A 27,686-nucleotide genomic window follows, 5' to 3' on the forward strand; every position below is an offset into this window, starting at 1 on the left:
TTTTAAGCAGAGGAATGACATGATCTAATTTATACTTTCAAGATTCCTCTGGCTACTGCTTCAAAGCTGGATTGTAGGAAAGCAAATATGGACACGGGTAGACCAGTTAGAAGGTTCTGTTGGTCTGTGTATGCAAGAGATTGTATTAAGTGTATCTTTTTATTTTCTGTATTTGTGCTGCTTTGTCATCTGGGACCTACTGACAAAGTCTCCACTGTTCCTCTCTCAGGGTTAGCTAATTCCTAGAGATAGCATCTGTGAGCGTACCTTTCACATGCAAACATGCCAATCGGGAGTTTCATACTCTCAACTACCTCCAGGGCCACCATTTCCCAGCCTTAATCACCCCAGGGCTGTATACCAGACAACCAAGGACAGCCCCAGATCACAAAGAAATTATTTAATCTAGCCAATCCTAAACCTGTTTACTCAATTTCACCCATTCCTTCCCACAGAAACCACAATAATGGCTCTTGCCCACATTTCCCCCTCTCCCTCTGCCTCCTAACTGACCCTGGTGCTTCCCTGTATGGGTCGCCCTCTCTCACCCGCACCCTTCTCAGATCTGGAAGTATAACAAGCTATCTCCTGATATGCTGGTCTCATCATACCTGAATAATAATGAAACCTCCATTTTAAAAAGCAGATCGTGGCTTGGAGTAGAAAACAAATTCAAGAGATATTTTCAAGGTACACTCAACCCAATTTGATTATGATATAAACTGACAAGTTAGAAGACAGTAAAAGCAAGTCTTCTACTCTGTTTTATCCACTGTGTCTCCCTTCAACTGCACACTGAATATAAAGTTAAGACTGGCAAATTAAAGATTACAATCTAAAGCCAACACTTTGAAAAATTACAAACACAGAAACAAATAAGCAGGGAGTTCAAGACCTGGGACTTCTAAGCCAGTCTGTTTCCACTGACACAGACGTTGTTCATTCATAATTCATTCCTGTATCATATAAAAGTAATCAACAAACATTCACTGAACAACATACATAGCCTAGTGGCAGATGCTAGGGAGAAAAATTCGTAGACTTTAGCGACAAAGAATAAAAGGCAGTCCAGACAATGGGGAACCCATGAAGGAGTTTATGCAAGAAAATAATACAATTAAATAGCCTTTAAAGAGGATTATCCAGTGCAGGATTGTGAGGGGCCAAAAGGTGATAGTGTTCATACTAGCGGGCAAGTTAGCTAACCGTACAATTATTTAGATACACTAACATCTATTTTTTTAACCACACATTGATTATTAAAGGCTGGAGAGGAAGCAGGGAGAGCTTGCTTCAAAACACTAGCTCAGTGTTACTTTTAATTTTAAGCAACACAAAGTTTTAGTTCAGCCATAAGGCCTAGGAATCTTGACTAAGCCACCATATGGACTTACAGGACATATGAGAATCCAGCAATTCTATGTATTCTTGGCACAGTTAAATAGTTAAATATGACTCTGAAAATTCCAGTGGGTGGAGGGACATGGAAGACGCAAGTCAAATTACAGCATACACCAGGAAGCAAAAGTGAAACATGATGCCTCAATAACTGGGGCAAAACTCATGAGGCACAGTCTACTCCCTTCCCCTGTGCCATTCCCCTACCTTTCATTCTCCTGTCCCATTCATTCCCTTTCCCCTATTTAACACCTTCAGCCCAATAAAACTACATAGCATGTCCCTCTCTTTTTTCTTTTTTTTCTTTTTTGGCTTCCTCTCATCTCATGCCTAATGTATCATACCCTTGCCATTCCTCTGTCTCCGTTTCATATACCCTCTAAACCCTTATTCTAACGGTCTTCCTCTAGTATCACAACTCAAAATAGTAGTATAAAAAGAGAAGTGAGGAAAAAACAGAGAAACCAGAGGGAAAAAAATAGAAAAAGCACTACAAACTTCCTTATGTATTTGTACCTTATATAGACACTACTGTGGTACAAGTTATTTGGACTGAATCATTGTTTAAGCTTCTTATAGAGATTCAAATGTTAATTTTTCCTGTCTAAAAGTTAATTAACATTTTTATGTTAACTTGAATTTCATCTTAATTGAAGAAAATCGTGTATTGCTAAAGGCATCTTTTAATAGACTTTAATTTTTTATGGCAGGTTTAGGTTCACAGCAAAACTGAGTGAAAGGTACAGAGCTTTCTCATATGCCCCCTGCGCCCACACGTGCACAGCCTGTCCGTTATCCACATCCCCACCAGACTGGGATGTTTGTTACAAGTGATGGATCTACACTGACACAACACTGTCACCCAATCCATACTTTACATTAGGATCCACTCTTGGTGTTGTACATTCTTTGGGTTTCAACTGTATACACCATTACAGTATCATACAGAGTAATTTCACTGCTCTACCTATTCATCCCCCCCACACCTTCCTAACCCCAGGCAACCACTGATCTTTTTATTGTCTCTATCGTTTTGCCTTTTCCAGGATGTCATATGGTTGAAATCATACAGTATATGTAGCCTTTCCAGATCGTCCTCTTTCACTAGTAATATCCGTTTAAGTTCCCTCTATGTATTTTCATAGCTTGATAGCTCATTTCTTTTTAGTGCTGAATAATATTCCATTGTCTAGATGTATCACAGTTTATGCATCCACCTACTGAAGGACATCTTGGCTGGTTCTAAGGTTTTGGTGATTATGAATAAAACTGATATAAACATCCATGTGCAGGTATTTGTGTGGACGTAAGTTTTTAACTCCTTTGGGTAAATATCAAGGAGCCAGATTGCTGGATCATATGGTTAAAAGTATATTTAGTTTTGGAAAAAAACTGTCAAAAACTGACTTCTCCACTGGCAATATTATTATGCATTCCCACCAGCAATGAATCGAAGTTCCTGATGCTCCACATCCTCACCAGCATTTGGTGTTATCAGTGTTCCAGATTTTGGGCATTCTAATAGGTGTGTAGTGGTATCTCATTGTTTTAATTTGCATTTCTCTGATGACATATGATGTGAAGCATCTTTTCATATGCTTATTTGCCATCTGTATATCTTCTCTCGTGAGGTGTCTGTTAAGGTTTTTGGCCCATTTTTTAATTGGGTTATTTGTATTCTTGTTGAGTTTTTTAAATTCTTTGTATATTTTGGATAACACTCCTTTATCAGATAAGTCTTTTGCAAATATTTTCTAAGGTGTATTTTTTAATGTTGCCATTATAAGCATGTGATAATTAAAATACTAAAGAAATGGCTATTTTTCATTACATACGTTTCATTAACATCTTTCTACCATCTTAACAGTGTTCTAAACTTAATAGGGGTAGTATAGTGTTTTCACAAAGGCAACGTAAATATTCTCCTATGAAAACTGAATTGTTTCCAATATAATTCTAAATCACAGCAATTTATTTCTTGGCCCACCCAAAAACAAATACATAGAGATGAACTGATAAAAACTGCCAAAGTTAATCACAAATCCTTCAGTATGGTGAGTTTCAATTTTATTTACTTATTTTTTTCATCAGAAACAGTGTTCAAATGGAATCTCACCCAGAAACATCAGCAAACAGAACACATGGGACAGGAGCTGCTCTGGTAAAAAGAAGCCTCTGAGCAAACAAGCTAGAAATGCGCTATTCCTACCACATGGACCGCCTCTCCTCTTTGCCTAGTAAATCTAAGTCATCCTTTAGAACTCAGCTTGGGTATGATCTCCCTGAGGAAGCTTTCCCTGAATCCCCAATAGTGAGGCATTACATACGTCTTGCAACCCATACAGTTCCCCATATTTACCCCATCAGAGGTCTTATCACACTATACTGAAACAGCCTGTCCATTCATCTGTCTTGCCCATCTGACTGAAAGTCCTTCCGAAGTCTGGCTCATTCATTGTTATATCTCTTATGCGCAGCACGTAAGGGCTACCAGCAGGAGTAGGTACTCAATATATTAGTTGAATAAATTTATTTACATAATATATATATTTAATTTATATTATATACATATATAAATAAAATAAATTAGGTGAATAATTGTGTGCCCTGATGCATGCATTAACAAAACATTTCTCTTGGTCTAGATATGAGAAATTCCTTCTCTAGAGTGTCAGTACTAGGAATGTAGAAGCTGTGTCAGTTGTAGTTCCCTTATATCCACATGACCTGGCACATAGTATTCAAAAGTAATGCTGACCAGCTCTTGCCTCCATCTCTAGCACTGCCTTGAGAATGAGTACTTTACTTTGAACTGTTGGAATCATTGTATAGACATTGCTTTCTTCAGCACTGGCCCTGGAGTCAGCAAATGTGGGTCCTCACAGTATCCTAGTCATTAACTAGCTATGATCTAGGACAATTCATGTAAAATCTCTACGTCTCATTTTCTGTACCCATAAAATAGTTCTTAATTATGCTTTAGCACCAGAAGTCTTTTCTCAAATAAAATTTTAGAATGAGCTCCAACATAGAAAAAAAGATAAAAGCAAGGGCTAAGTTTCTCACTCTGCTCAATTCTTCACTGTTTGAGGAAAATACCCCTAGAAGCACCTCCTTAGAGCAGAGTACATTTGAAAAACTCTAAACTAAAGTACACCTACAGTTGGGACTTCCCTGGTGGTCCAGTGGTTAACACTCCATGCATCCACTGCAGGGGGCACGGGTTCGGTCCCTGGTCAGGGAAGATCCCACATGCCGCAGGGTGAGGCCAAAAAATAAAAAATTAATTAAAAAATTAAAAAAAAATAAAGTACATCTACAGAAGTCTAGTCTACAACCAATATTCTATGATTTAAACATTCAACAAATACTTACTGAATGCCTACTCTGTGCCAAGCATTGGACTAGACACAGAAGATTCAACAATAAACAATGCAGATGGGTTCCCTCAAATATTTACGCCAAAATGCAGGATTGAACACATTTAGTACTCACTAAAATGAACAAAAAAATTAAAACACCCTCTCGTCTCTTTTTAGAGTGTAGAAAGCAAGACAATTTGCCAATTGCCCAAATAGCTGCATAGACTTAAGAAAATATATCAATTTCAGAAATACAAATTTCATTTTCTCTAACCAAAATTCCATTGTTTTATGTCGGAATTTTTCAATTTGTACTGTTTTCTTCCAAATCATTTTTATGCCAGTTCTCATTAACACATCTGCATTGACACAAGTAAGTAGTGGCTAAAAATGTAATGCTTGTTCCTGCCATTTCCCAGTTTTTCACTTACCTTATCTTTTAGCACTTTTAGGATCTTTTAACCAACCAATTTTGTTTTTTGATCCTTCACTATTTCCTGAGTTCAGTATGAATATAAAAGTGAAATCTAGAAGACAGGTTCCATTTTTTTTATCAATATTTGTTTTACCATTTCATTCAACAAATATTTGAGAAGCACTTACTATGTACAAGGCATTCTGCTACAAAGTGGTACAAAATTTCTAGAATTTATTCACGTTTTCTACCCCTTTAATTCACTACTTTTCTTTCCCCTTCGAAGTAACAAGAACAAGGATCAGATTTCCCTAGGGTCCCCTCAACCGACAATGCTCTTTCACATACTCCTTATCCATACCTTATTTATTCACATTCGTTTAACAACAAGTACAGTGCTAGGCATTGTGATGTATGCTAAGAAATACGATTCCTTCTCTCAAGGAGTGAAGAAAGGATGAAGATAGTGAAGACATTTCAGAAGGAGACTCTACAAGAATTAGTGTCATCAGAGGTATCAGAAAAAGAAACAGATGAATTCTCAGTTTTGTTGTTGAAAGACTAAGTACATGATGATGCTATTAACAAAACAGGAATTTGAAAGGCTTATCTGCAACAATTAAAAATTTGGTTTTAGAATGTTAAATGTAAAGTTGCTTCTGGATATTCCAGTTGAGTCATCCAGGCAGGAATTAGTAATACCTGTCAATACTTGAGCAGACACTATGTTGCAGGATCCAAGGGCACTTAGTAAGTCATAATCCCAAACTCAAAGAATTAAAGAGTCAGGTGACAGAGAATACAAATAAACAGGTGCTTAAAAGAGAAACTCAGGTAAGAGAGAAGCCTGGAAGCATAAGCACTGGCCAGATCATGAAGGCCCTTGAATGCCATCCTTAGGAGACAGGATCTAGCTAAGCAATGGGGAGCCACTTAAGGGTTTTAAACAGAGAATGGCTTGATTAGATTTGCATTTTAGAAAGAACACTCTAGCTTCAGGGAAAAAAATGGGTTGGAGTAGGCAAAAATGAAAGACAAAGTGAACACACAGGAAGCTGCTGCAGAAATCTGAGGAAGAACTGATGGGTACCAAGATGCACAAAGGTTAGGAGATGTATAATGGGTAGTATCTGAGACACCGTGCCCTTCCTAGAACACACTCAATTAAAACCTCTAAAGCACAACATTAGTACCTGAACTATTTTTAACCATTATAATAAAATAATAATAGCAACATGCAAATATTAAGCACCTGAAGAGCCCAGCACTACACTATGCTCAATCTTTCCTTATCTACATCAAACTATGGGAACCACATTCTTATCAAGTTACCAAATTAATAGAGGTCTGGAAAAACTCTGCAATTATATATTTTGACCTGGGAGCTGAGGAATGTATTATTTCTTCTATAACCACTTGAATTTCCAGTTATATAGCCTTCATGGAAAATATGTAATATAATCTAAATACACAGCACCACAGTAAAGAAGAGCAAAACTGAACAGACCCAAGCAACAAAGTTCCTCTAGGACAATTCAGTCGCTTCATTAGCCAAAGAGCTTACAGTATATGTATCTTACATACCGTTGGAAAAGGAAGTTTTCCATAGATCTCTTACTAATAGGGCCCTGATTTGATTAGGGATGACAATGTGTCCAGACTCCCCTACGTTCGCCAGCTCTAACTCACTGTGTGACTCAATTCTGATGAATAAAATATAAACTGAGGGTTTCTGGGAAAGCCCTTTCCCACTTCTTCTCTTCTTCCTCCTGTCTGGAATGTAGACAAAATGCTGGAGCTGGAGCAGCTCTCTTGCAACCATGAGATAATAAGCATGAGAACAAAGACCACATGCTAAGGATGACACAGTGTAAGAAAAAGCCTATCACAGTTGTTACTTCGTTGCTGCTATATTAAGCCTATCTCTAGACCTTTTATAAAGGGAGAATAATAAATCCCTCTTTGATTAAATAACTACAGGCCTAACACAGTCCTAATTTATACACTCTGCATCCCTTATAAAGGCCAGGCTACTTACTAGGGTATATAAGATACTTCATTATCAGCTCCATTTACCTATCCAAACTCATTTCATATCACTCTGTCTCTTACTTTCCACTGCAGTAATTCTAAACCTTGTCAGAACAGCACACAACAGTGAGCTGTTTTTCACCTTTCTACCTTTAATTCTCTTTACAGTCTCTCATCCCTCTATTTCCTCATCAAATTTACTCTTCCTCTGCATTCCAGACTTCCTGACTCCTGGCTGAGGTAGGTGCCCTGCCTCTTGTTCTCAGATCTCCTCATGTACCAGTCAGTATAATGACTGTGCTGACTACAGCTATTTGCTTAAGTATCTGTCTTCCCAACTAGATTACCAGCCCCTCAAGAAGAAAAACAATGTCTTAGTTCCCTTGATATTCCTAGATCCTGGAACAGTACCTGGCCCACTAGGGATGCTCAGTAAATGTCTGTTAAATAAATTAGAGTTACATAAGACATGACTGCTTTTAATTAGTAAAAACAATTAAATCAAAAGGATGGTTAAATGACTTTTCCTTAATATCAAAAACTAATTCTCACCCATAAATTTTCCCTGAAAATGAAAAAAGGGCTTGAGTATTTTCTTTCACCACATTTGCTTTATAATATCATTTGTGCTTTAGAGCTGAAAGTCCTAAAGACAACCCTACAAAGCTATTCTCATCTTCCTTGAAACATTAGTCTCCCTTCCGATGGGAAGGCAGAAGAGAAAACTAAACAAATGACCAAAGAACACATTTTATTATACATTATTAGCAAAACTTATCAAAATGAAAGTAAAGAAATAAAATCTCTACATACCTGTCACATTGCTGCATTATGGAAATTTCTTTGATTATTTCCTGAAGATCTGACTCAACAGGTACTTGTTTAATTGCCACAACTTGACCAGATTCCTTATGTATTGCTTTAAACACACTTCCGTAAGACCTAAAAGAAACCAAGACATTTCTTTATTTTTCCCCTTTCAAACATCATAACTATTAGAGAAAAATGGTCTGTTATGAGTTTTTACATGTAGTCTTTTCTTTTTTTATTTTTCTTAAATTTTTATTGGACTATAGTTGATTTACAATGTTGTGTTAGTTTCAGGTGTACAGCAAAGTGAATCAGCTATATATATACATACATACACTCTTTTTTAGATTCTTTTCCTATATAGGCCATTACAGAGTACTGAGTAGAGTTCCCCGTGCTATACAGTAGGTCCTTATTAGTTATCTATTTTATATATAGGATCCATGTAGTGTTTTCTAATTTAAAATACTACTTAATGGTGACAAATCAAATTAAAAAAGTGAATTATATCTTAGCTTTTTTTTTTTTTTTTTCCTGCGGTACGCGGGCCTCTCACTGTTGTGGCCTCTCCCGTTGCGGAGCACAGGCTCCAGGCGCGCAGGCTCAGCGGCAATGGCTCATGGGCCCAGCCGCTCCGCGGCATGTGGGATCTTCCTGGACCGGGGCACGAACCCGTGTCCGCTACATCGGCAGGCGGACTCTCAACCACTGCGCCACCAGGGAAGCCCTATATCTTAGCTTTAATGTTTCAATTATAGACTTAAAATTCACTAAAATCATCAAATTAATAGAAAAAGATTTGCTGATTTTCTTATGAATGAAAGAAATAGACTTACGGTTTGTCAACTCAAACAAATGCAGCGTTAAGAAGATACATAAGCAGAAGTTAAAAGAATGAAATACAGAATAAAAACAGCCAAAGTCTCATGTTAGAAGAAAAGGCTGATCTCATCTTCAACAAAATCATCCCCAAAATATCAAAGTACAATGTCTGTTCAGACTGCTTAAGAGCAACTGAAATCTTCAGCTGGAGACCACACAACACCAAAGTTAGAGAAGCAGGAAATCTGGTCCCCGCCAAGTCACAGATCCAAGGTCTCTCAAATGTTCCTTTCACTATCTTCTTCTCCTCAAGAGCAAGACCACACACGCACAGACAAATAAAATGAGTAACAGGATCTAATGGCCACTTGCTCAAAAACTGTCTCTGCTACAACTCTTGAAACACTGCCAATAAATATTTATGTGTCTTAAAAAGCAAGAACAATGAGAGAGGGAAGCCATTTGTATTTTGCGATGAATTAGAAGATAAGGTAAAAACTGCTATCACTTACTAAATTCTTATTGTACGTCAGGTACTATGCCTGATGTTTTACAAGCATTATCAAATTCAACCCTCTCAATTGTGAGGTAAAATACTATTACAGCCATTTTAAAAGATGAGGAAATGGAGACTCAGATACCAGTGACCAGCAAGGCCAGAATTCAAACATATTCTGACTCCAAAGATCATGTTTTCCTTACTACATTATTTCTACAGAAGAGAAAGAAGAGCAAGCCGTTAGAGACATGGAATGTTTCCTAATATTAGGAAGCTATGCAGAATCATTTCAAATATACAATCTTTTAAAATAAGTGAAAAATGAGTGACAAAGCAGTTACTTTAACAAAATGAATTGCATTCTATCCTCTGTTTCTTTGGGCTTTCTGAAGTAATTTAATTTAGTCTGATACCCAAAGTCACCTTTGGGTTTGTGTGTGTGTGTGTGTGTGTGTGTGTGTGTGTGCGCGCGCGCGTGTGTGTATAGTCCTAATTTACACACACACATACACACACACACACAGGTAAACCCCACTTTTCAAAAGTTCACCTTACGCCCCTTCGCTTTTACAAAACACCTGGATTAGTACCTGTTTCGCTAACCAGAAGAAATTCGAAGAAGATTTACCCTTTTACAAAAAAAGGTGAAAAACAAAAACAGCACTCAACATGTGTTTTTGCAGGAGCCATCACAGAAGGAGAAAGTACCATGAACAGCAAGAGTGGCACCGCCAAGCTCATTCCCTGGAAACTACACTCAGCATCTCAGCATCACACTGCCTGAGCTTTGAACTGTGTCTGTGAGCATCTGTGCTTTATATCAATTTATTCTGTGTATCCATTAGCAAGATGTGTCATAAGGTAACTGCTTGTTTGCTTTACAACATTTCAACTTACGAAAGGTTTCATAGGAACGCTCTACTTTCAGAGAGCAGGGGAAATCTGCATCTCCCCTTAGAAGCCATATCTGTGTGTGTGTGTGTATGTATGTGTGTGTATATACGTGTGTGTATACATATATTTTTTTTCCCTCAAAAGCTAATCTAGAATTCAGTGCTAGATTATCTATTGTCAGTTAAGCAACGCCATCAGTCCCTTCTAAGGTCTTCTTGTCACTACAAAGGAGGAAAACTGGGAACCACATTTCCCAATTTCCCTTCCCTGAATGGATCCTAGTTAAGTTTGACAATGCATGAAATCTAAATGGCAAAAAGTTGAGGAGAAACTATCATTCTCCAAATTTAGCTGTAGCAGACGCATTAGCAGATATAAGATACACAGTGGCTTCTTGCCAAGCTTTTTGATAATCAAGACGCTGCTGCTGCAGACTAAGATAGTTGGTGGGAGCTTCTCAAAGATTCTTAAGGATTCCAGCAGATCCCAAGTGAGCTTTCTAAGAAACACCACTTGAGTACTCCAGGCTGAGATCTTCAGCACTGGCTTCTCTGACCTTCAGTGACAAAGTCCATAACCCTTGCATCCCTGGCCCTTCCGCAAGTCATTTGAGCCCTAAATTTCATAATAAACTCTTTAAACCCAGAGTACACAGAGTAGCCTTTCTTTTCCTAACCATGTCCTGCTACCAATAGTCTTGGGGAAGTAAATGGTTCTAAGGGAAGGAATCTTAAAGATGGGAATCTTGGATTCGTGTTTTCCTAGATTTGAATACAGTGATGCCTTCAAAACAAGTGACAAACAGAACATTGATAGCCTATGGTATTTAGGGGCAAAACAATTATTTAAATCACTATCCTTAGTTGCCTGGAGTCTAGGCAAAGCTTTAGAAGACCATGTATCAATTGAATGTCACAGTGAAAATAAGGGTACAAAGACTACAGAATGGAATGGCTGCTCCTGCCTACACTGGAAAAGTCATAAAACAATTATAACAAGCTCAGGGCTTAAATTGCCAGCCCAAGACTGAGAGACCCAGAAAACTTCTGAATGCTCCAAAAGAAAGTCGTAATTCTTATATGCCCAGGACTGAGACTTCTGAAACCCAAACTCGAAGTCTAATCTTGCTGGAAGCTGAATTACATTGCAAACTGAATTCACAACATCACCAGGACTACTACGCTAAAGTTAGGTTTTTAACTGTAAAGAAAGGTACCCAGAGAATTGGTATTGGGATATTAACACAGATTGTTATTAATCTGAATACCTGAAACCCCAACCCCTACCAAGTCTCCCTTGTCAGCAAAAGCAACCCTGTCCCCTAGTCTGAGAAAATTAACCTCATGATGCCTGAAGACTCTATAAGACCTTACTTGAGGGAACTGCCTTTCAGGGAAATGCAGATACTTTCCCAGACCACCTCTCATTGTTCCAGACCTATAATTACACTCAAATTCCCACAGACACCAGAGGAATGAATACAAAATCTGACTCAAGAGTACCTACTAGTCACACCAAAAGAGGTGTATGATTTTGTCAGTTTTTATTAGCAGAACCCTAAAGAATATGTGTGGGAAGGAATTCTAAGATTTCCAGGGAGAAAGGAATTTACTTCTAACAAACAGTTGAGAGTGTCCCTAACAGTCTGCTCAGCTAGTTAACTAAAACCCAGACTCAACAATGGCCCACATTAAGTGAGATGCCAGGGATCCTCATTACACATCAGAGGAAGAAGATCAAAGGCTCAAGTAGATGGAATACTAGAATAGATATCTCACCATGTGACCTGCTGGCCCACCCTCTAAGTATGCTCACTGAGAGAGTCCAGAGAATACTCCCTTTACTGGTGTCACTGAAAGCTGTATAGTGCAGGTCAGAGGTAACAGAGATGCCAACACTGAAATAAGTTCCCTAAATTTAATGGATGTTGGGATCCATTAAGAAGTAAAGTGGCAATGTCTTTCCATCTGAGAAAAGGTGGGCATGGTAATCATAATGGGTAGCAAAGTAAGGCTGAACTACAGTTTTCTTTTTTCATACATCTAGATTTTTTTTTTTTTTTTTTTTTTTTGCGGTACGCGGGCCTCTCACTGTTGTGGCCTCTCCCGCTGCGGAGCACGGGCTCCGGATGTGCAGGCTCAGCGGCCATGGCTCACGGGCCCAGCCGCTCCGTGGCATGTGGGATCCTCCCGGACTGGGGCACGAACCCACGTCCCCTGCATCAGCAGGTGGACTCCCAACCACTGCACCACCAGGGAAGCCCCGTACATCTAGATTTTGATTAAAGTTATGCTGGCTTCGGAAAAATAACTGCAATTCTTTGTCCCTTAATGACTGGATAAAACTTAGCTGGTACTTTTTTTTTTTTTTTTTTAGTAAAATGAACATTTTAAAGTGTACAATTCAATGGCATTTATTGCATTCACAACGTTGTGTAATCCTTACCACCTCTATCTAGTTCCAAATCATTTGGAATCTGCTTTCTGTCTCTGTGGATTTGTCCATTCTGGATACCTCATATAAATGGAATCATATGTGACTTTTTGTATCTGGCTTCTTTCACTGAATATATGATTCAAGGTTCATCCATACTGAGGCATGTATCAGTACTTCATTCTTTTTAATAGCTATATAATATTCCATTGTACAGTTATATCACATTTTGTTTATCCATTCATCGAGTGATGGACATCCCCACATTTGGCTATTGTGAATACTGCTGCTATGAGCTGGTATCTTTTTTTTTTCTTTAAAACATCTTTATTGGACTGTAATTGCTTTACAATGATGTGTTTGTTTCTGCTATATAACAAAGTGAATCAGCTATATGTGTACACATATCATGAGCTGGTATCTTTTTAATTAATAGATATTTAACTGCCTTTCCATCTTTTCTATGGTAATTGATATATCTAAGTTTAAACTTCTTTGGGAGTCAATTCACACAATTCATATTTTGTTATGGAATCATCTACTTCTAGATTTTCCAATGAGTTTTCATAGAGCAGCATTTAGTAGTCTTTTAATTCTTCAAATCGTTTCTTTATCATTGCTTGTATCTTCTTTCTTATTCCAAATCTTCAATTATTTTTGCTCTTTTTTCTTTAGTCAAAGTCAGAACTAGGTTTAACTACTTTAATGACCTGTTCAAAGAAGTATATTTTATATACATGTATTATTTCTAATTTTTTTACTTTCAATTTCAGCTTTTTAGTTCATGAATTCTCTATTTCTAGTTTCTTCTGGTACATTTTATTATTTTTCTCAGTTCTTTAAATAAGCACTAAGTTATTTTATTTATTTATTTACTTCCTTCCTTCCTTCCTTACTTTTTGGTCTTTCTTCTTTAGTAGTAAAGAAATTTAAAACTAAATATGGTCACCTAATTACAGCTTTGCTGGATTCCATAAATATTAGTATGATTTGTTCTCTATTTCACTGTTTTCTAGATAATTTGCAATTTCCTCTTCATAGGTTACCTCAGATTATCTTTCTTAATTTCCAATAAGTGTGGGTTTTATCATATTGTTAATTATTTAGTTCTAATTTTAGTAGACTATAATTAGAAATGTAACCTGAAAAATCCCTTTTTTTAGAATTTGTTGGGGTTTTTTTGTTAGTTTTTTTTAATCAGTGGTCCATGAATATACCAAAAAATGGGGGTAGGGGGGAGGCAAGAATAGTTATATCAGTGTAAGTATAAATACATATCATATATATGGTGTGTGTGTATATATATATATATATATATATATATATACACACACATATACATAATCAAGCTTGTTGATTATAATACTTAATCCCTTTAAGTCCTTTCTCTTTTTTCCTTATTCTGTCCAATTCAGAAAAAGATATATTAAAATCTCTCACATGAATATATTTTTATTAGATTCCCCTAATGTTTCTAATAGCTTTGCTTCAGAAATTTAACTGTCACGGTGACTGACACATACATGTTTCATTATAAGCTGTCTTTTATATCATTACCTAATATCCCTCTTTATTCTTCATTTGAATATCAACCCCTCTTTACTCACTTAAGATCTTTTAACTTTAATTTACCTGATATAAATATTGCCACTCCTGCTTTCTTTTTTGTTTTTTGGTGTGATTAGTTCTTATCTGATATCTCTAATAGGAAATACCACTATATATCTACCCTTTGTATTACATGGGCATCTTATAAACAGCATATAGCTAGGTTTTGCATTTTAATTAGCCCTAATAATTTGTCTATGAGAGAATTGACATTTAGTGAAAAATGTATTTCACTTTACTCCTTCCAACTTACATTTAGCTTACTACTTTATATTTTTGTTTTCTCTATTTCTTTTTCCTTATTCTTGCTAATCTAAGCTGTTTTAATTGTGTTTTGTGCCTTTTATTATCCTGGAAGTTCTCCTGTACTTTCAGCTTTTCACTATGGAGTATGATGTAGCTTGGGCTTGTCATATATGGCCCTTCACCATGTTCAGGTACATTCCCTCTATACTCTTACTACTCAATTCAATCAAATATACTCTAGTGAAAGACTAATCTTACATGGTATTTTATAACTGTTCTGTCATTATCTAAATGCTACTTTCATGTTTTTGTACTTACCCTTCTCCCAGTTTCTCTAGTACATCAAAAACTTCTTCAGGCTGCTTAGTCAAACTGTCTTCACTCAGCTTTTTTAGCTTACTGATGAGAAAAAGAACAGAAAAAATATTTTCCTTAACATCTTTCATAAATTTTTTAATTTTACTTTTAAGAGGCAATATACTCAAATGGTTCAAAAATCAATCAATATAAAAAAGTATACAGTATATAGTCTCCTTCCAACCCCTGTTCTTAATCTTCCCAGAAACACCTCAAAGAATAAGCACTTTTATTTGCTTCTTGTGAAACCTTTATACAAATATGAATATATATTTTTATTTCTCCCCCTTTTAACACACAATATAGCATTTTATACACAATGTTTTTTATCCACACTGTTATATATTTTGATGTTTTTACTTGACAACATAAAATCCATGTTGGAGATCTCTACAACATAAATACATAGAAGCATCCTCATTCTTTTCTTTTTTACATCTACATCCTATTCTGTTGCAAAGATGTAGTATCTCTTACTCTCCGATCCTTTACTTATGGATATCTAGGTTCCCTTTTGCTAATATAAACAACACTGCAATAAATAAGCTTATACATAAGTCAACTCACACACGTGCCAGCATATCTTTAAGATAAATTCCCAGAAGCGAAACTGCGAGGTCAAGAGAATATATAAACACACACAAATATAGAAGTATATATATTGATAAATAAGCACATATACTGTAAGTATAACTATACGTCATAATATAAATTTAATAACATAAAATCACTATTATAATAACTATATAGTAATTATTAAAATTTTTGATTGATTATATTATGGTATAGTTTATCTACTATAATTGTATGTGATATTAATATATATGTATATTAATAGATATTAACAAACTGCCCACCAGGGGGCTTATACGAATTTAATCTCCTACCAGTAATATATGAGAGAGCATCTTTTCCCACAATTCCACCTACATAGTATTGAACCAAATATTTCAGCCAATACATTAGGTGAAAACTTGTAACTCAGAGAAGATTTATTTTGCATTTCTCTTACTATGAGTGAAGTTGAGCATCTTTTAATATAATATAAAACAAATCATCTATTCATGTTCTTTGCTCACTTTTCTCCTGGGTTTTTGGTCCTTTTCTTATCTGTATACAAGGAAAACTGGCTTTCGTTTAGGTTGTACGTATTTTCACTTGTATTGACTTCACTTATCAGTTTTTAGTTTTATGGTCTACTTGACTATTTGCCATAGAGAAATGTCTTTTTATTTTGTTTTTTTTTAAGTTATCCATAGTATGGCATGTGCAGAAATATCTAGAAGCAAGAAATGAGAGACATTATACATGGTATGTCTGAAAGACCAAAAATAATTCGCTATGAATAAAGTATCATGTATAAAGGACCAAAAATAATTCAGAAAGAATAAAGTAAAAGTGGCCAGGATGTATTAAAAAGGGTCAGGTTAAAAAGAGTCTTGTAAACCATGTTAGGAGCTCTATTTTAAAAAGATCACTTCCCCTGTAATCCAGAGGAAGGACATGCAGTAAGCAACAGTAGAGAAGGGAAACCAGTAGGGGATTATTCAAAATATGTATGCAGAGAATATAGCAGTGGCAGTAAGAATGGAGAGAGGATAAGCTAATCAAGATATTAAAGAGGCACAGTCAACAGAAAGTGGTTTTGATTAAATATGGGATGATGCAAGAAAGAGAGGAGTTGAGCATGTCTCTTAATAAGGCTTTGGCTTAAGCTAATGACTAGATGGCAATGTTATTTACTAAGCTAAAGAACACCAGAAAAAAGTCTGGAGGGGAATAAGATGGGTTTAACTCCTCTCATCCAAATGCAGATTTCCAGCAACCAACTGTATATATGAATACCAGCAGAGATCTGAGTTGGCAATGTCATTTTTGGTGTCACCAGCACACAGATGAAGCCTGAAGACATGAGAAGGGATAAAATCATCAGGAAAATGTCTAAGAAGACGTAAGGGTCAAGAAGACATCCCAGGAAAACATCAATATTTAGGAAATGAGGTCATGAAGGACAAGAAAGTAGTACTTGACCATTTTCAAATGCTACTGAAAGTTCAAACAACTTAAAGATTTAAAAGTGTCCATTACAGGATTTCCACTTCTGACCGCAAGGAAGTAAGAGGATCCAGAATTATCTGGCTGCTGTAAACAACTAAAAAACTCAGAAAAATATAGGAAGCAACTATTTTCAGACATAAGTATCAGATATTTCAGGACGGAGATCCATGAGAAAAGGGAAAGAAATAAGATAAGCCCTACTATCACCCAAGCTTTAGATCTATAGGTTATGTCCAAAATGTAGCACAGGGAGAAGGGAACCCAACAGAGCCCAGCAATTTTGCTGAGTTAAAGAAACAAAGATGGGAGTTTGGGGAGGCAAGGCAAATAAAATGTGCATTACAGAATACCTGTGAGAAAAGAGCTACACAGAGAAACAGGTCCATCAATCTACCTAAGAGCTCCCTTGACTATTTAGCTGAATGCCAACCTGTACATGCTGACAAAAACACTCTACAAAACCCGACAAAATCAATTTCCTAAGAGAAAAAAACAACCAGGGAGTTTTAAAAAGAACAACTCCCAGAGGTCACACAAGGCTGACCTTGTTGACCGTCAACAGTTAAGTGAACTCGTAGAATACAAAGGACATTCAGTAGACATCCCAGAACAGCCTTGTTTTAGAAAAGAGACTACATTACCAAAACATAAACGCTACTTTACTTTAGACTCTCCCAAAAGGAGCTTAAAAACAGGCTTCAAAAGCACTGAGCCAATCTACAAGGTAACAACTGCCTACCAGAATAAGTCTATATAGGCATACCTCGTTTTATCGTGCTTTGAAAATACTAAGTTTTTTACAAAAGGAAGGTTTGTGGCAACGCTGCACAGATCAAGACTATTGGTGCCATTTTTCCAACAGCATTTGCTCACTTTGTGTCTCTGTGTCACATTTTGGTAATTCTCACAATATTTCAAACTTTTTCATTATTATTATATTTTTATGGTAATCTGTAATCAATGATCTTTGATGTTACCATTGTAATGTGTTTTGGGGTGCCATGAACCATGCCCATATAAGACAATGAACTTAATAAATGTTTTCTGTTCTAACTGCTCCACCAATTGGCCATTCCCCATTTCTCTCCCTTTCCTCAGGCCTCCCTATTCCCTGAGACAAAACAATACTGAAATTAGGCCGATGAATAACGGTACAACAACTTTAAGTGTTCAAGTGAAAAAAGAGTCACATATCTCTCACTTTAAATCAAAAGCTAGAATTGGTTAAGCTTAGTGAAGAAGGCATGTCGAAAGCTGAGAAAGGCCATAAGCCAGGCCTCCTGTGCCAAACAGTTACCCTTTTGAATGCTAAGGAAAAGTTCTTGAAGAAAAGTAAAGGTGCTACTCCAGTGAACACACGAATGATAAGAAAGCAAAACAGCCTTACTGCTGATAGAAAGTTTTAGTGGTCTCAATAGATCAAACCAGCCACAACATTACCTTAAACCAAAGCTTAATCCAGATCAAAGCCCTAATTTTCTTCAATGCTATAAAGATAGAAAAAGGTAAGGAAGTGGCAAAAGAAAAGCCTGAAGCTAGCAGAGGGTGGTTCATGGATTTTAAGGAAAGAAACCATCTCTATAACGTGAAAGTGAAAGGTGAAGCAGAAAGTGCTCAGGTAGAAGCTGCAGCAAGTTATACAGAAGATTCAGCTAAGATAGTTAATGAAGATGCCTACACTAAACAACAGATTTTCAATGTAGATGAAACAGCCTTATATTGGAAGAATATACCATCTACAACTTTCATAGCTAAAGAGGAAAAGTCAATGTCTGGCTTCACAGGACAATGCAGCTGGTGACTCTAAGTTGAAGCCAATGCTCATTTACCAATCTGAAAATCCTAGGGTCCTTAAGAATTATGCTACATCCACTCTGCCTGTGCTCTATAAGTGGAATAATAAAGCCTGGATGACAATATATCTGTTTACAACATGGTTTACTGAATATTTTAAGCCCACTGTTGAGAACTCCTGCTCAGAAAAAAAGATTCCTTTCAAAACATTACTGCTCATTGACAATGCACTTGGTCACCCAAGAGCTCTTATGAAGACGTACAAAAAGAGTAATGTTGTTTTCATGCCTGCTAACACAACGTCCATTCTGCAGCCCACAAATAAAGGAGCAATTTCAACTTTCATTCGAGTCTTATTATTTTAAAAATGTTATTTCATAAGGCTACAGCTGCCATAGATAGTGACTCCTCTGAAGGCTCTGGGCAAAGTAAACTGAAAACCTTTTGGAAAGGATTTACTAATCACAAGAACATTCATGATTCAAGGGAAAAGGTCAAAATACCAACATCAATAAGGGTTTGGAAGAAGCTGAATCCAATTCTCATGGATGACTTTGAGGGGTTCAAAACTTCAGTGGAGGAAAATACTGCAGACATGGTAGAAACAGCAAGAGAACTAGAATTAAAAGTCGAACCTGAAGATGTGACTGAATTGCTGTAATCTCATGATAAAACATTAGCGGATGAGGAGTTGCTCCTCATGGATGAGCAAAGAAAGTACTTTCTTGAGATACAATCTACTCCTGATGACGATGCTATCAAGACTGTGAAAATGACAACAAAGGATGTTAAATATGACATAAACTTAGTTGATGAAACAGCAGGGTTTAAAAGGACTGACTCCAACTTTGAAAGAGGTTATACTGTGGATAAAATGCTATCAAGCAGCATTGCATGCTACAGAGAAATCATTCAGGAAAGAAAGAGTAACTGAAGTGGCAAACTTCACTGCTGTCTTATTTTAAGAAATTGCAACAGCAATGCCAACTTTCAGCAACCATCACCCTCATTAGTCAGCAGACATCAGCACTGGGGCAAGACCTTCCAGGAGCAAAACAGATTACATCTAGCTGAAGGCTCAGATGATGGTTAGCACTTTTTAGAAATAAAGTATTTTTCAATTAAGGTATATTACATTGTATTTTAGATAATACTACCGCCCACTTAATAGACAACAGCATAGCTTAAACACAACTTTTTTGTGCACTGGAAAACCAAAAAATTCGTGTGATTCACTTTGTTGCAATGTTTGCTTTATTGCAGTTGTCTGGAACTGGACCTGCAGTATCTCTGAAGTATGCCTGCAAAACAAACAAAACTCAGCCTTAACAATGTAAAAATTTATAATGCCAAGAATTCAAACAAAAGAAGCAAGAAGAACTAAAAACCCACAGACTGTGGGAAAAACCACATTCACAGAAAGATAGACAAGATGAAAACGCACAGGGTGATGTACCAGATAAAGGAACAAGACAAACCCCAGAAAAACAATTAAATGAAGTGGAGATAGGAAACCTTAAGAAAAACAATTCAGAATAATGATAATGAAGATGATCCAGGACCTCGGAAAAAGAATGAAGGAAAAGATTGAGAAGATGCAAGAAATGTTTAACAAAGAACGAGAAGAATTAAGGAACACATAGAAGAATTAAAGAACAAACAAACAGAGAAGAACAATACAATAACTGAAATGAAAAATGCTCTAGAAGAAATCAAAAGCAGAATAACTGAGACAAAAGAACAGATAAGTGACCTGGAAGACAGAATGGTGGAACTCACTGCCATGGAACAGAATAAAGAAAAAACAAAGGAAAGAAATGAAAACAGCCTAAGAGACAGCTGGGGCAAAATTAAATGCAATAACATTCGCATTATAGGGGTCCCAGAAGGAGAAGAGAGAGAGAAAGGACCTGACAAAATATTTGAAGAGATTATAGTCGAAATCTTCCCTAACATGGGAAAGGAAATAGCCGACCAAGTGCAGGAAGCTCACAGAAATGCCAGGCAGGATAAACCCAAGGAGGAACATGCCGAGACACATATTAAAAACATTGACAAAAATTAAAAACAATGAAAAACTATTGAAAGCAACAAGGGAAAAATGACAAATAGCATACAAGGGAACACCCATAAGGGTAACAGCTGATTTCTCAGCAGAAGCTCTACAAACCAGAGGAAGTGGCATGAGATATTTAAAGTGATGAAAGAGAAAAACCTACAACCAAGATTACCCTACCCGGCAAGGATCTCACTCAGATTCAACGGAGAAATCAAAAGCTTTACAGACAAGCAAAAGCTATGAGAACTCAGCACCACCAAACCAGCTCTACAAAAAAAGCTAAAGGAACTTCTCTAAGTGGGAAACACAAGAGAAGAAAAGAACCTATAAAAACAAAACCATAACAATTAAGAAAATGGTAATAGGAACATACATATCGATAATTACCTTAAATGTGAATGGATTAAATGCTCCAACCAAAAGACAAAGGTTTGCTGAATGGATACAAAAACAAGACCCATATATATGCTGTCTACAAGAGACCCACTTCACACCTAGGGACACATACAGACTGAAAGTGATGGGAAGGAAAAAGATATTCCATGCAAATGGAAATCAAAAGAAAGCTGGAGAAGCAATACTCATATCAGAAAAAATAGACTTTAAAATAAAGAATGTTACAAGACACAAGGAAGAACACTACATAACGATCAAGGGATCCATCCAAGAGTAAGATATAACAATTATAAATATATATGCACCAACATAGGAGCACCTCAATACATAAGCCAACTGCTAACAGTTATAAAAGTGGAAATTGACAGTAACACAATAATAGTGGGGGACTGTAACACCTCACTTAAACCAATGGACAGATAATTCAAACAAAAAGTTAATAAGGAAACACAAGCTTTAAATGACACAATACACCACATAGACTTAATTGTTATTTATAGGACATTCCATCCAAAAACAGCAGATGACACTTTCTTCTCAAGTGCACATGGAACATTCTCCAAGACAGATCACATCTTGGGTCAAAAATAAAGCCTCAGTAAATGTAAGAAAACCAAAATCCTATCAAGCATCTTTCCTGAACACAACACTATGAGATTAGAAATAAATTACAGGGAGAAAAACGTAAAAAATACAAACACATGGAGGCGAAACAATACATTACTAAATAATCAAGAGATCACTGAAGAAATCGAAGAAGAAATCAAAAAATACCTAGAGACAAATGACGATGAAAACATGATAATCCAAAACCTATGGGATGCAGCAAAAGCAGTTCTAAGAGGGAAGTGTATAGCAATACAAGTCTACATCAAGAAACAAGAAAAATCTCAAATAAATAATCTAACCTTACACCTAAAGCAACTAGAGAAAGAAGAACAACAAAAAAAACCCAAAGTTAGTAGAAGTAAAGAAATCATAATGATCAGAGCAGAAATAAATGAAATAGAAACAAAGAAAACAATAGCAAAGATCAATAACACTAAAAGCTGGTTCTTTTGAGAAGATAAACAAAATTGATAAACCATTAGCCAGACTCATCAAGAAAAGGAGGGAGAGGACTCAAATCAACAAAATGAGAAAAGAAAAAGGGGAAGTTACAACAGGCACCGCAGAAATACAAAGCATCCTAAGAGACTACTACAAGCAACTCTATGCCAATAAAATGCACAACCTGGAAGAAATGGACAAGTTCTTAGAAAAGTATATCTTTCCAAGACTGAACCAGCAAGAAAAAGAAAATATGAACAGACCAATCACAAGTAATGAAATTGAAACTGTGATTAAAAATCTTCCAACAAACAAAAGCAAGGACCAGATGGCTTCACGGGTGAATTCTATCAAACATTCAGAGAAGAGCTAACACCCATCCTTCTTAAACTCTTCCAAAAAATTGCAGAGGAAGGAACACTAGCAAACTCATTATATGAGGCCACCATCACCCTGATACCAAAACCAGACAAAGATACTACAAAAAAAGAAATTACCAACAAATATCACTAATGAACATACATGCAAAAATCCTCAACAAAATACTAGCAAACAGAAACCAACAACACATTAAAAGGATCATTCACCAAGATTAAGTGGGATTTACCCCATGGATGCAAGGATTCTTCAATATATGCAAATCAATCAATGTGATACACCATATTAACAAATTGAAGAAGGAAAACCATATCATCATCTCAATAGATGCAGAAAAAGCTTTTGACAAAATTCAACACCCATTTATGATAAAAGTTCTCCAGAAAGTGGGCAGAGGGGGAACCTACCTCAACATAATGAAGGCCATATAAGACAAACCCACAGCAAACATCAGTCTCAACTGTGAAAAACTGAAAGCATTTCCCCTAAGATCAGGAACAAGACAAGGATGTCCACTCTCACCACTATTACTGAACACCACTATACTGAACATGGTTTTGGAAGTCCTAGCCATGGCAATCAGAGAAGAAAAAGAAATAAAAGGAATACAAACTGGAAAAGAAGAAGTAAAACTGTCACTGTTTGCAGATGACATAATACACAGAGAATCCTAAATATGCTACCAGAAAACTGCTAGAGCTAATCAATGAATTTGGTAAAGTTGCAGGATACAAAATTAATGCACAGAAATCTCTTGCATTCCTATACACAAATTATGAAAAATCTGAAAGAAAAATTGAGGAAACACGCTCATTTATCACTGCAACAAAAAGAATAAAATACCTAGCAATACACCTACCTAGGGAGACAAAAGACCTGTGTGCAGAAAATTGTAGACACTGATGAAAGAAATTAAAGATGAATCAAACAGATGAAGAGATATACCAAGTTCTTGGATTGGAAGAAACAATATTGTGAAAATGACTATGACTATATTACCCAAAGCAATCTACATGTTCAATGCAATCCCTATCAAATTACCAGTGGCATTTTTTACAGAACTAGAACAAAAAATCTTAAAATGTGTATGAAGACACAAAAGACCCCAAATAGGCAAAGCAGTCTTGATGGAAAAAAATGGAGCTGAAGGAATCAGACTCCCTGACTTCGGACTATACTACAAAGCTACAGTAATCAAGACAGCATGGTTCTGGCATAAAAACAGAAATATAGATCAATGGAACTGGATAGAAAGCCCAGAGGTAAACCCACGCACCTATGCTCAACTAATCTATGGCAAAGGAGGGAAGCATACACAACGAAGAAAAGACAGTCTCTTCAATAAGTGGTGCTGGGAAAACTGGACGGGTACATGTAAAATATGAAATTAGAACACTCCCTAACGCCATACACAAAAATAAACTCAAAATGGATTAGAGACCTAAATGTTAGACCAAACACTATAAAACCCTTAGAGGAAAACATAGGAAGAACACTCTGACATAAATCACAGCAAGATCTTTTTTGATCCACCTTCTAGAGTAATGGAAATCAAAACAAAAATAAACAAATGGGACCTAATGAAACTTAAAAGCTTTTGCACAGCAAAGGAAACTACAAACAAGACGAAAAGACAACACTGAGATGGGAGAAAATATCTGCAAATGAATCAACAAAGAATTAATCTCCAAAATATATAAACAACTCATGCAGCTCAATACTAAAAAAACAAACAACCCAATCCAAAAATGGGCAGAAGACCTAAATAGATATTTCTCCAAAGAAGACATACAGATGGCCAAGAAGCACATGAAAAGCTGCTCAACATCATTAATTATTAGAGAAATGCAAATCAAAACTACAATGGGGTATCACCTCACACCAGTTAAAATGGGCATCATCAGAAAATCTACAAACAACAAATGCTGGAGAGGGTGTGGAGAAAAGGGGACCCTCTTGCACTGCTGGTGGGAATGTAAATTTATACAGCCACGATGGAGAACAGTATGGAGGTTCCTTAAAAAACTAAAATTAGAAGTACCATATGACCCAGCAATTACACTACTGGGCATATACCCAGAGAAAACCATAATTCAAAAAGACACAAGCACCCCAACGTTCATTGCAGCACTATTTACAACAGCCAGATCATGGAAGCAACCTAAATGCCCATCGACAGAGGAATGGATAAAGAAGATGTGGTACATATATACAACAGAATATTACTCAGCCATAAAAAGGAACGAAATTGGGTCATTTGTAGAGATGTCTATTGATCTAGAGACTGTCATACAGAGTGAAGTAAGTCAGAAAGAGAAAAACAAATATCGTATATTAACGCATATATGTGGAACCTAGGAAAATGGTACAGATGAACCAGTTTGCAGGGCAGAAATTGAGACACAGATGTAGAGAACAAACGTAAGGACACCAACGGAGGAAAGTGGCTGGGGGGGATGGTGGTGTGATGAATTGGGAGATTGGGATTGACATATACTAATATGTATAAAATGGATAAGTAATAAGATCCTGCTCTATAAATAAATAAATAAAATTCAAAAATTCAGAAAAAAAAAAGAAAATTGGTGCCCATAAACTTGCCTCATGCAAGGTTGCCGCAAACCTTCAATTTGTTAAAAAAAAAAAAATATGCAGTATGTGTGAAACACAATAAAAATGCAGTATGCCTGTAATGTCTTCCATTAGGTGCTATTTTCTTAGGAAACTAATGACCTATACAGGGAGGAATTGGGAGAACTTACCAGGAAGCAATTGCATCTTTAAAGACAGCCCTTGCACAGCATTTACTTTGTATCCAGACAACACTCCAAACAATGATTCTAAGCCATTTACACTTATGAACTCACTTAACCCTCCCAACAACTCTACACAGTAGAGACTATTATTACCATTAAGTGTTTCCATGTAATAATTCGAGAAATAATAATAATAGTTTGGAAAGTTGATCCTCACAGTGGTTAAGTAATTTGCCCTAACCCAGTTAGTTAGTGATGAGGCTCAATTCCAACCCAGACCTTCTGACTTCATAGCCCGTCCTTGTAATCACTACTCTTTTCAGAGCTTGTGGGAAAGTCATCTTCCTGTGATGTGGATGTGCTCCTTCAGGAAGGAGAGCTGTGTGGACCAGACCAGATTTGTAACAGGAAGAGACTGGGGCTGGTTTGAGCAGAAAATGTATTTCTTAAAAGAATCTGAAACAAAGTATTTTTCAAATGCATCACATACAGAAAATGGCTGTAAAAGGGAATAATTCTTATACTATTAAAGAAACAGAAAGACATAAGGTATTTTTAGGAATTGTAGAATCTTCAATAAGGGCCAGCTATTGGATGATGTTAAAGAATTGTTTTTAATTTTCTTAAGAGTGAAAAGGGAATTATGGACTTAAGAGAATGTGCTTCCTCTTAAGGGACACATGCTTAAGTATTTAGAGGTGAAGGGTCATGATGTGGGCAACTTAGTTTCAGATGGTTCAACAAATCTGTTTATATGTGTGGAGACAGAATTTGCACACACAAAAATGGAAAATATCGAAACACTGGTGACTGTGAAGAAAGAAAAAAAAAGAATTCAATAAAAAATTATGGATATATGAGAAATTGGGAACTGTGACTCACAAAGAGAAGAAAAATTAGTCAATTAAAACAGACACAGAAATGGCAAAAACAGTGGAATTAACAAAAAACAATCTTATAAAGAGCAAATATAAATAAGTCCCATGTACTTAGAGATGCAATGGAAATGGATAGGAAAAAAGAGCTAAACAAAAATTTTACAGATGAAACAAAGTACTGAAATGAAATTTTCACTGGATACAATCTGAACAGATTAGACAGTACAGCAAAAAGGTAACATGAAGAAAAAAATGTTTAAAGAAAAAAAGGAGAAAAGAAAGAGCCTGAGCCCCACATGGAAATGAAGAATAGGTATAGATAAATATATATAAACAGAGAGAAAGAGAAAAAAGGGGGTGGGGGAGAAATTGGCCAAACATTTTCCAAATTTTATAAAAACAATAAACTACAAATGCAAGTAACTTAGCAAATCTAAAAAGATAAATACACACACACAGACAAACCACATGTATTGTAATCAAATTGCCACCAATAAGAAGTACAGGAGTAGGAGTAAGAGAATACTAAAAGCAGTCACAGAAAAAAGACATATTACTTAAATAAGAACAAAAACAAGGGGATTCCCTTGTGGTGCAGTGGTTAAGAATCCACCTGCCAATGCAGGGGACACAGGTTCGAGCCCTGGTCTGGGAAGATCCGACATGCTGCGGAGCAGCTAAGCACAAGCGCCACAACTACTTACTCTAGGGCCCATGAGCCACAACTACTGAGCCGGCGTGCTGCAACTACCGAAGCCCATGCACCTAGAGCCCGAGATACACAACAAGAGAAGCCACTGCAATGAGAAGCCCAAGCACCACAATGAAGTGTAGCCCCCGCCCGCCACAACTAGAGAAAGCCGTCACGCAGCAATGAAGACCCAATGCAGCCAAAAATAAATAAAATAAATTTATTTAAAATAAGAAAAAACACAAGGATGACTGTAGTATTCTTGCCAGACAGTAAGCAAGCCAAAAGACAGCGACTCCTTAAAAGTGATGATAGAAAACAATAATCAACATAAAATTCTATATTTAATGGAAATATCCCTCAAAAAGTGAAGAAAAAATAAAAAATTTTCAAACAAAAAAGGGTGAGAGAATTCATTATGAGTGGACTTTCACAACAATAAATGGTTAAAGACAGTTCTTCAGGCTACAAGAAAAAGATGTCAAAAGGAAACATAAACCTATACAAAAGAATAAAGAACAGCAGCTAGTAAAATTACAGGTAAATACAAAAAAAAAAAATTCAACAACAGCAAAATGTACATTCTTCTCAAATGCACACGGAACAGGAACACTCCAAAAGAGACTTCATGTTAGGCCATAAAACATATCTTTAAAATTTCAGAAGACTGTAATCATACAAAGTATCTTCTCCAAACAGAATGGAATGAAAAACGAAATCAAAAACAGTAGGGCAACAGGAAGATCCAGAA

At 36.4% G+C, this 27,686-nt stretch overlaps 1 protein-coding gene across 3 annotated transcripts in view; it reads right to left on the minus strand.

The window, feature by feature from the left end:
- The window catches only part of STK3 (serine/threonine kinase 3), a 322,689-nt gene that overhangs the window by 252,243 nt on the left and 42,760 nt on the right, over positions 1-27,686 (minus strand). For all 3 annotated transcript variants that reach the window (XR_009536406.1, XR_009536407.1, XM_060127883.1), the window contains exons 2-3: positions 14,837-14,917; positions 8,020-8,148 (exon numbers count right to left, since the gene is read on the minus strand). Coding sequence is in view for 1 of the 3 variants with exons in the window: in XM_060127883.1 (XP_059983866.1) it covers positions 8,020-8,148; positions 14,837-14,917 (210 nt within the window). In the remaining 2 variants the exon portion in view is untranslated. The remainder of the gene's footprint in view (positions 1-8,019; positions 8,149-14,836; positions 14,918-27,686) is intronic.

This window comes from Lagenorhynchus albirostris, chromosome 17 (genome assembly GCF_949774975.1).
Source record: "Lagenorhynchus albirostris chromosome 17, mLagAlb1.1, whole genome shotgun sequence".
Classification (NCBI taxonomy): Eukaryota; Metazoa; Chordata; class Mammalia; order Artiodactyla; family Delphinidae; genus Lagenorhynchus; species Lagenorhynchus albirostris.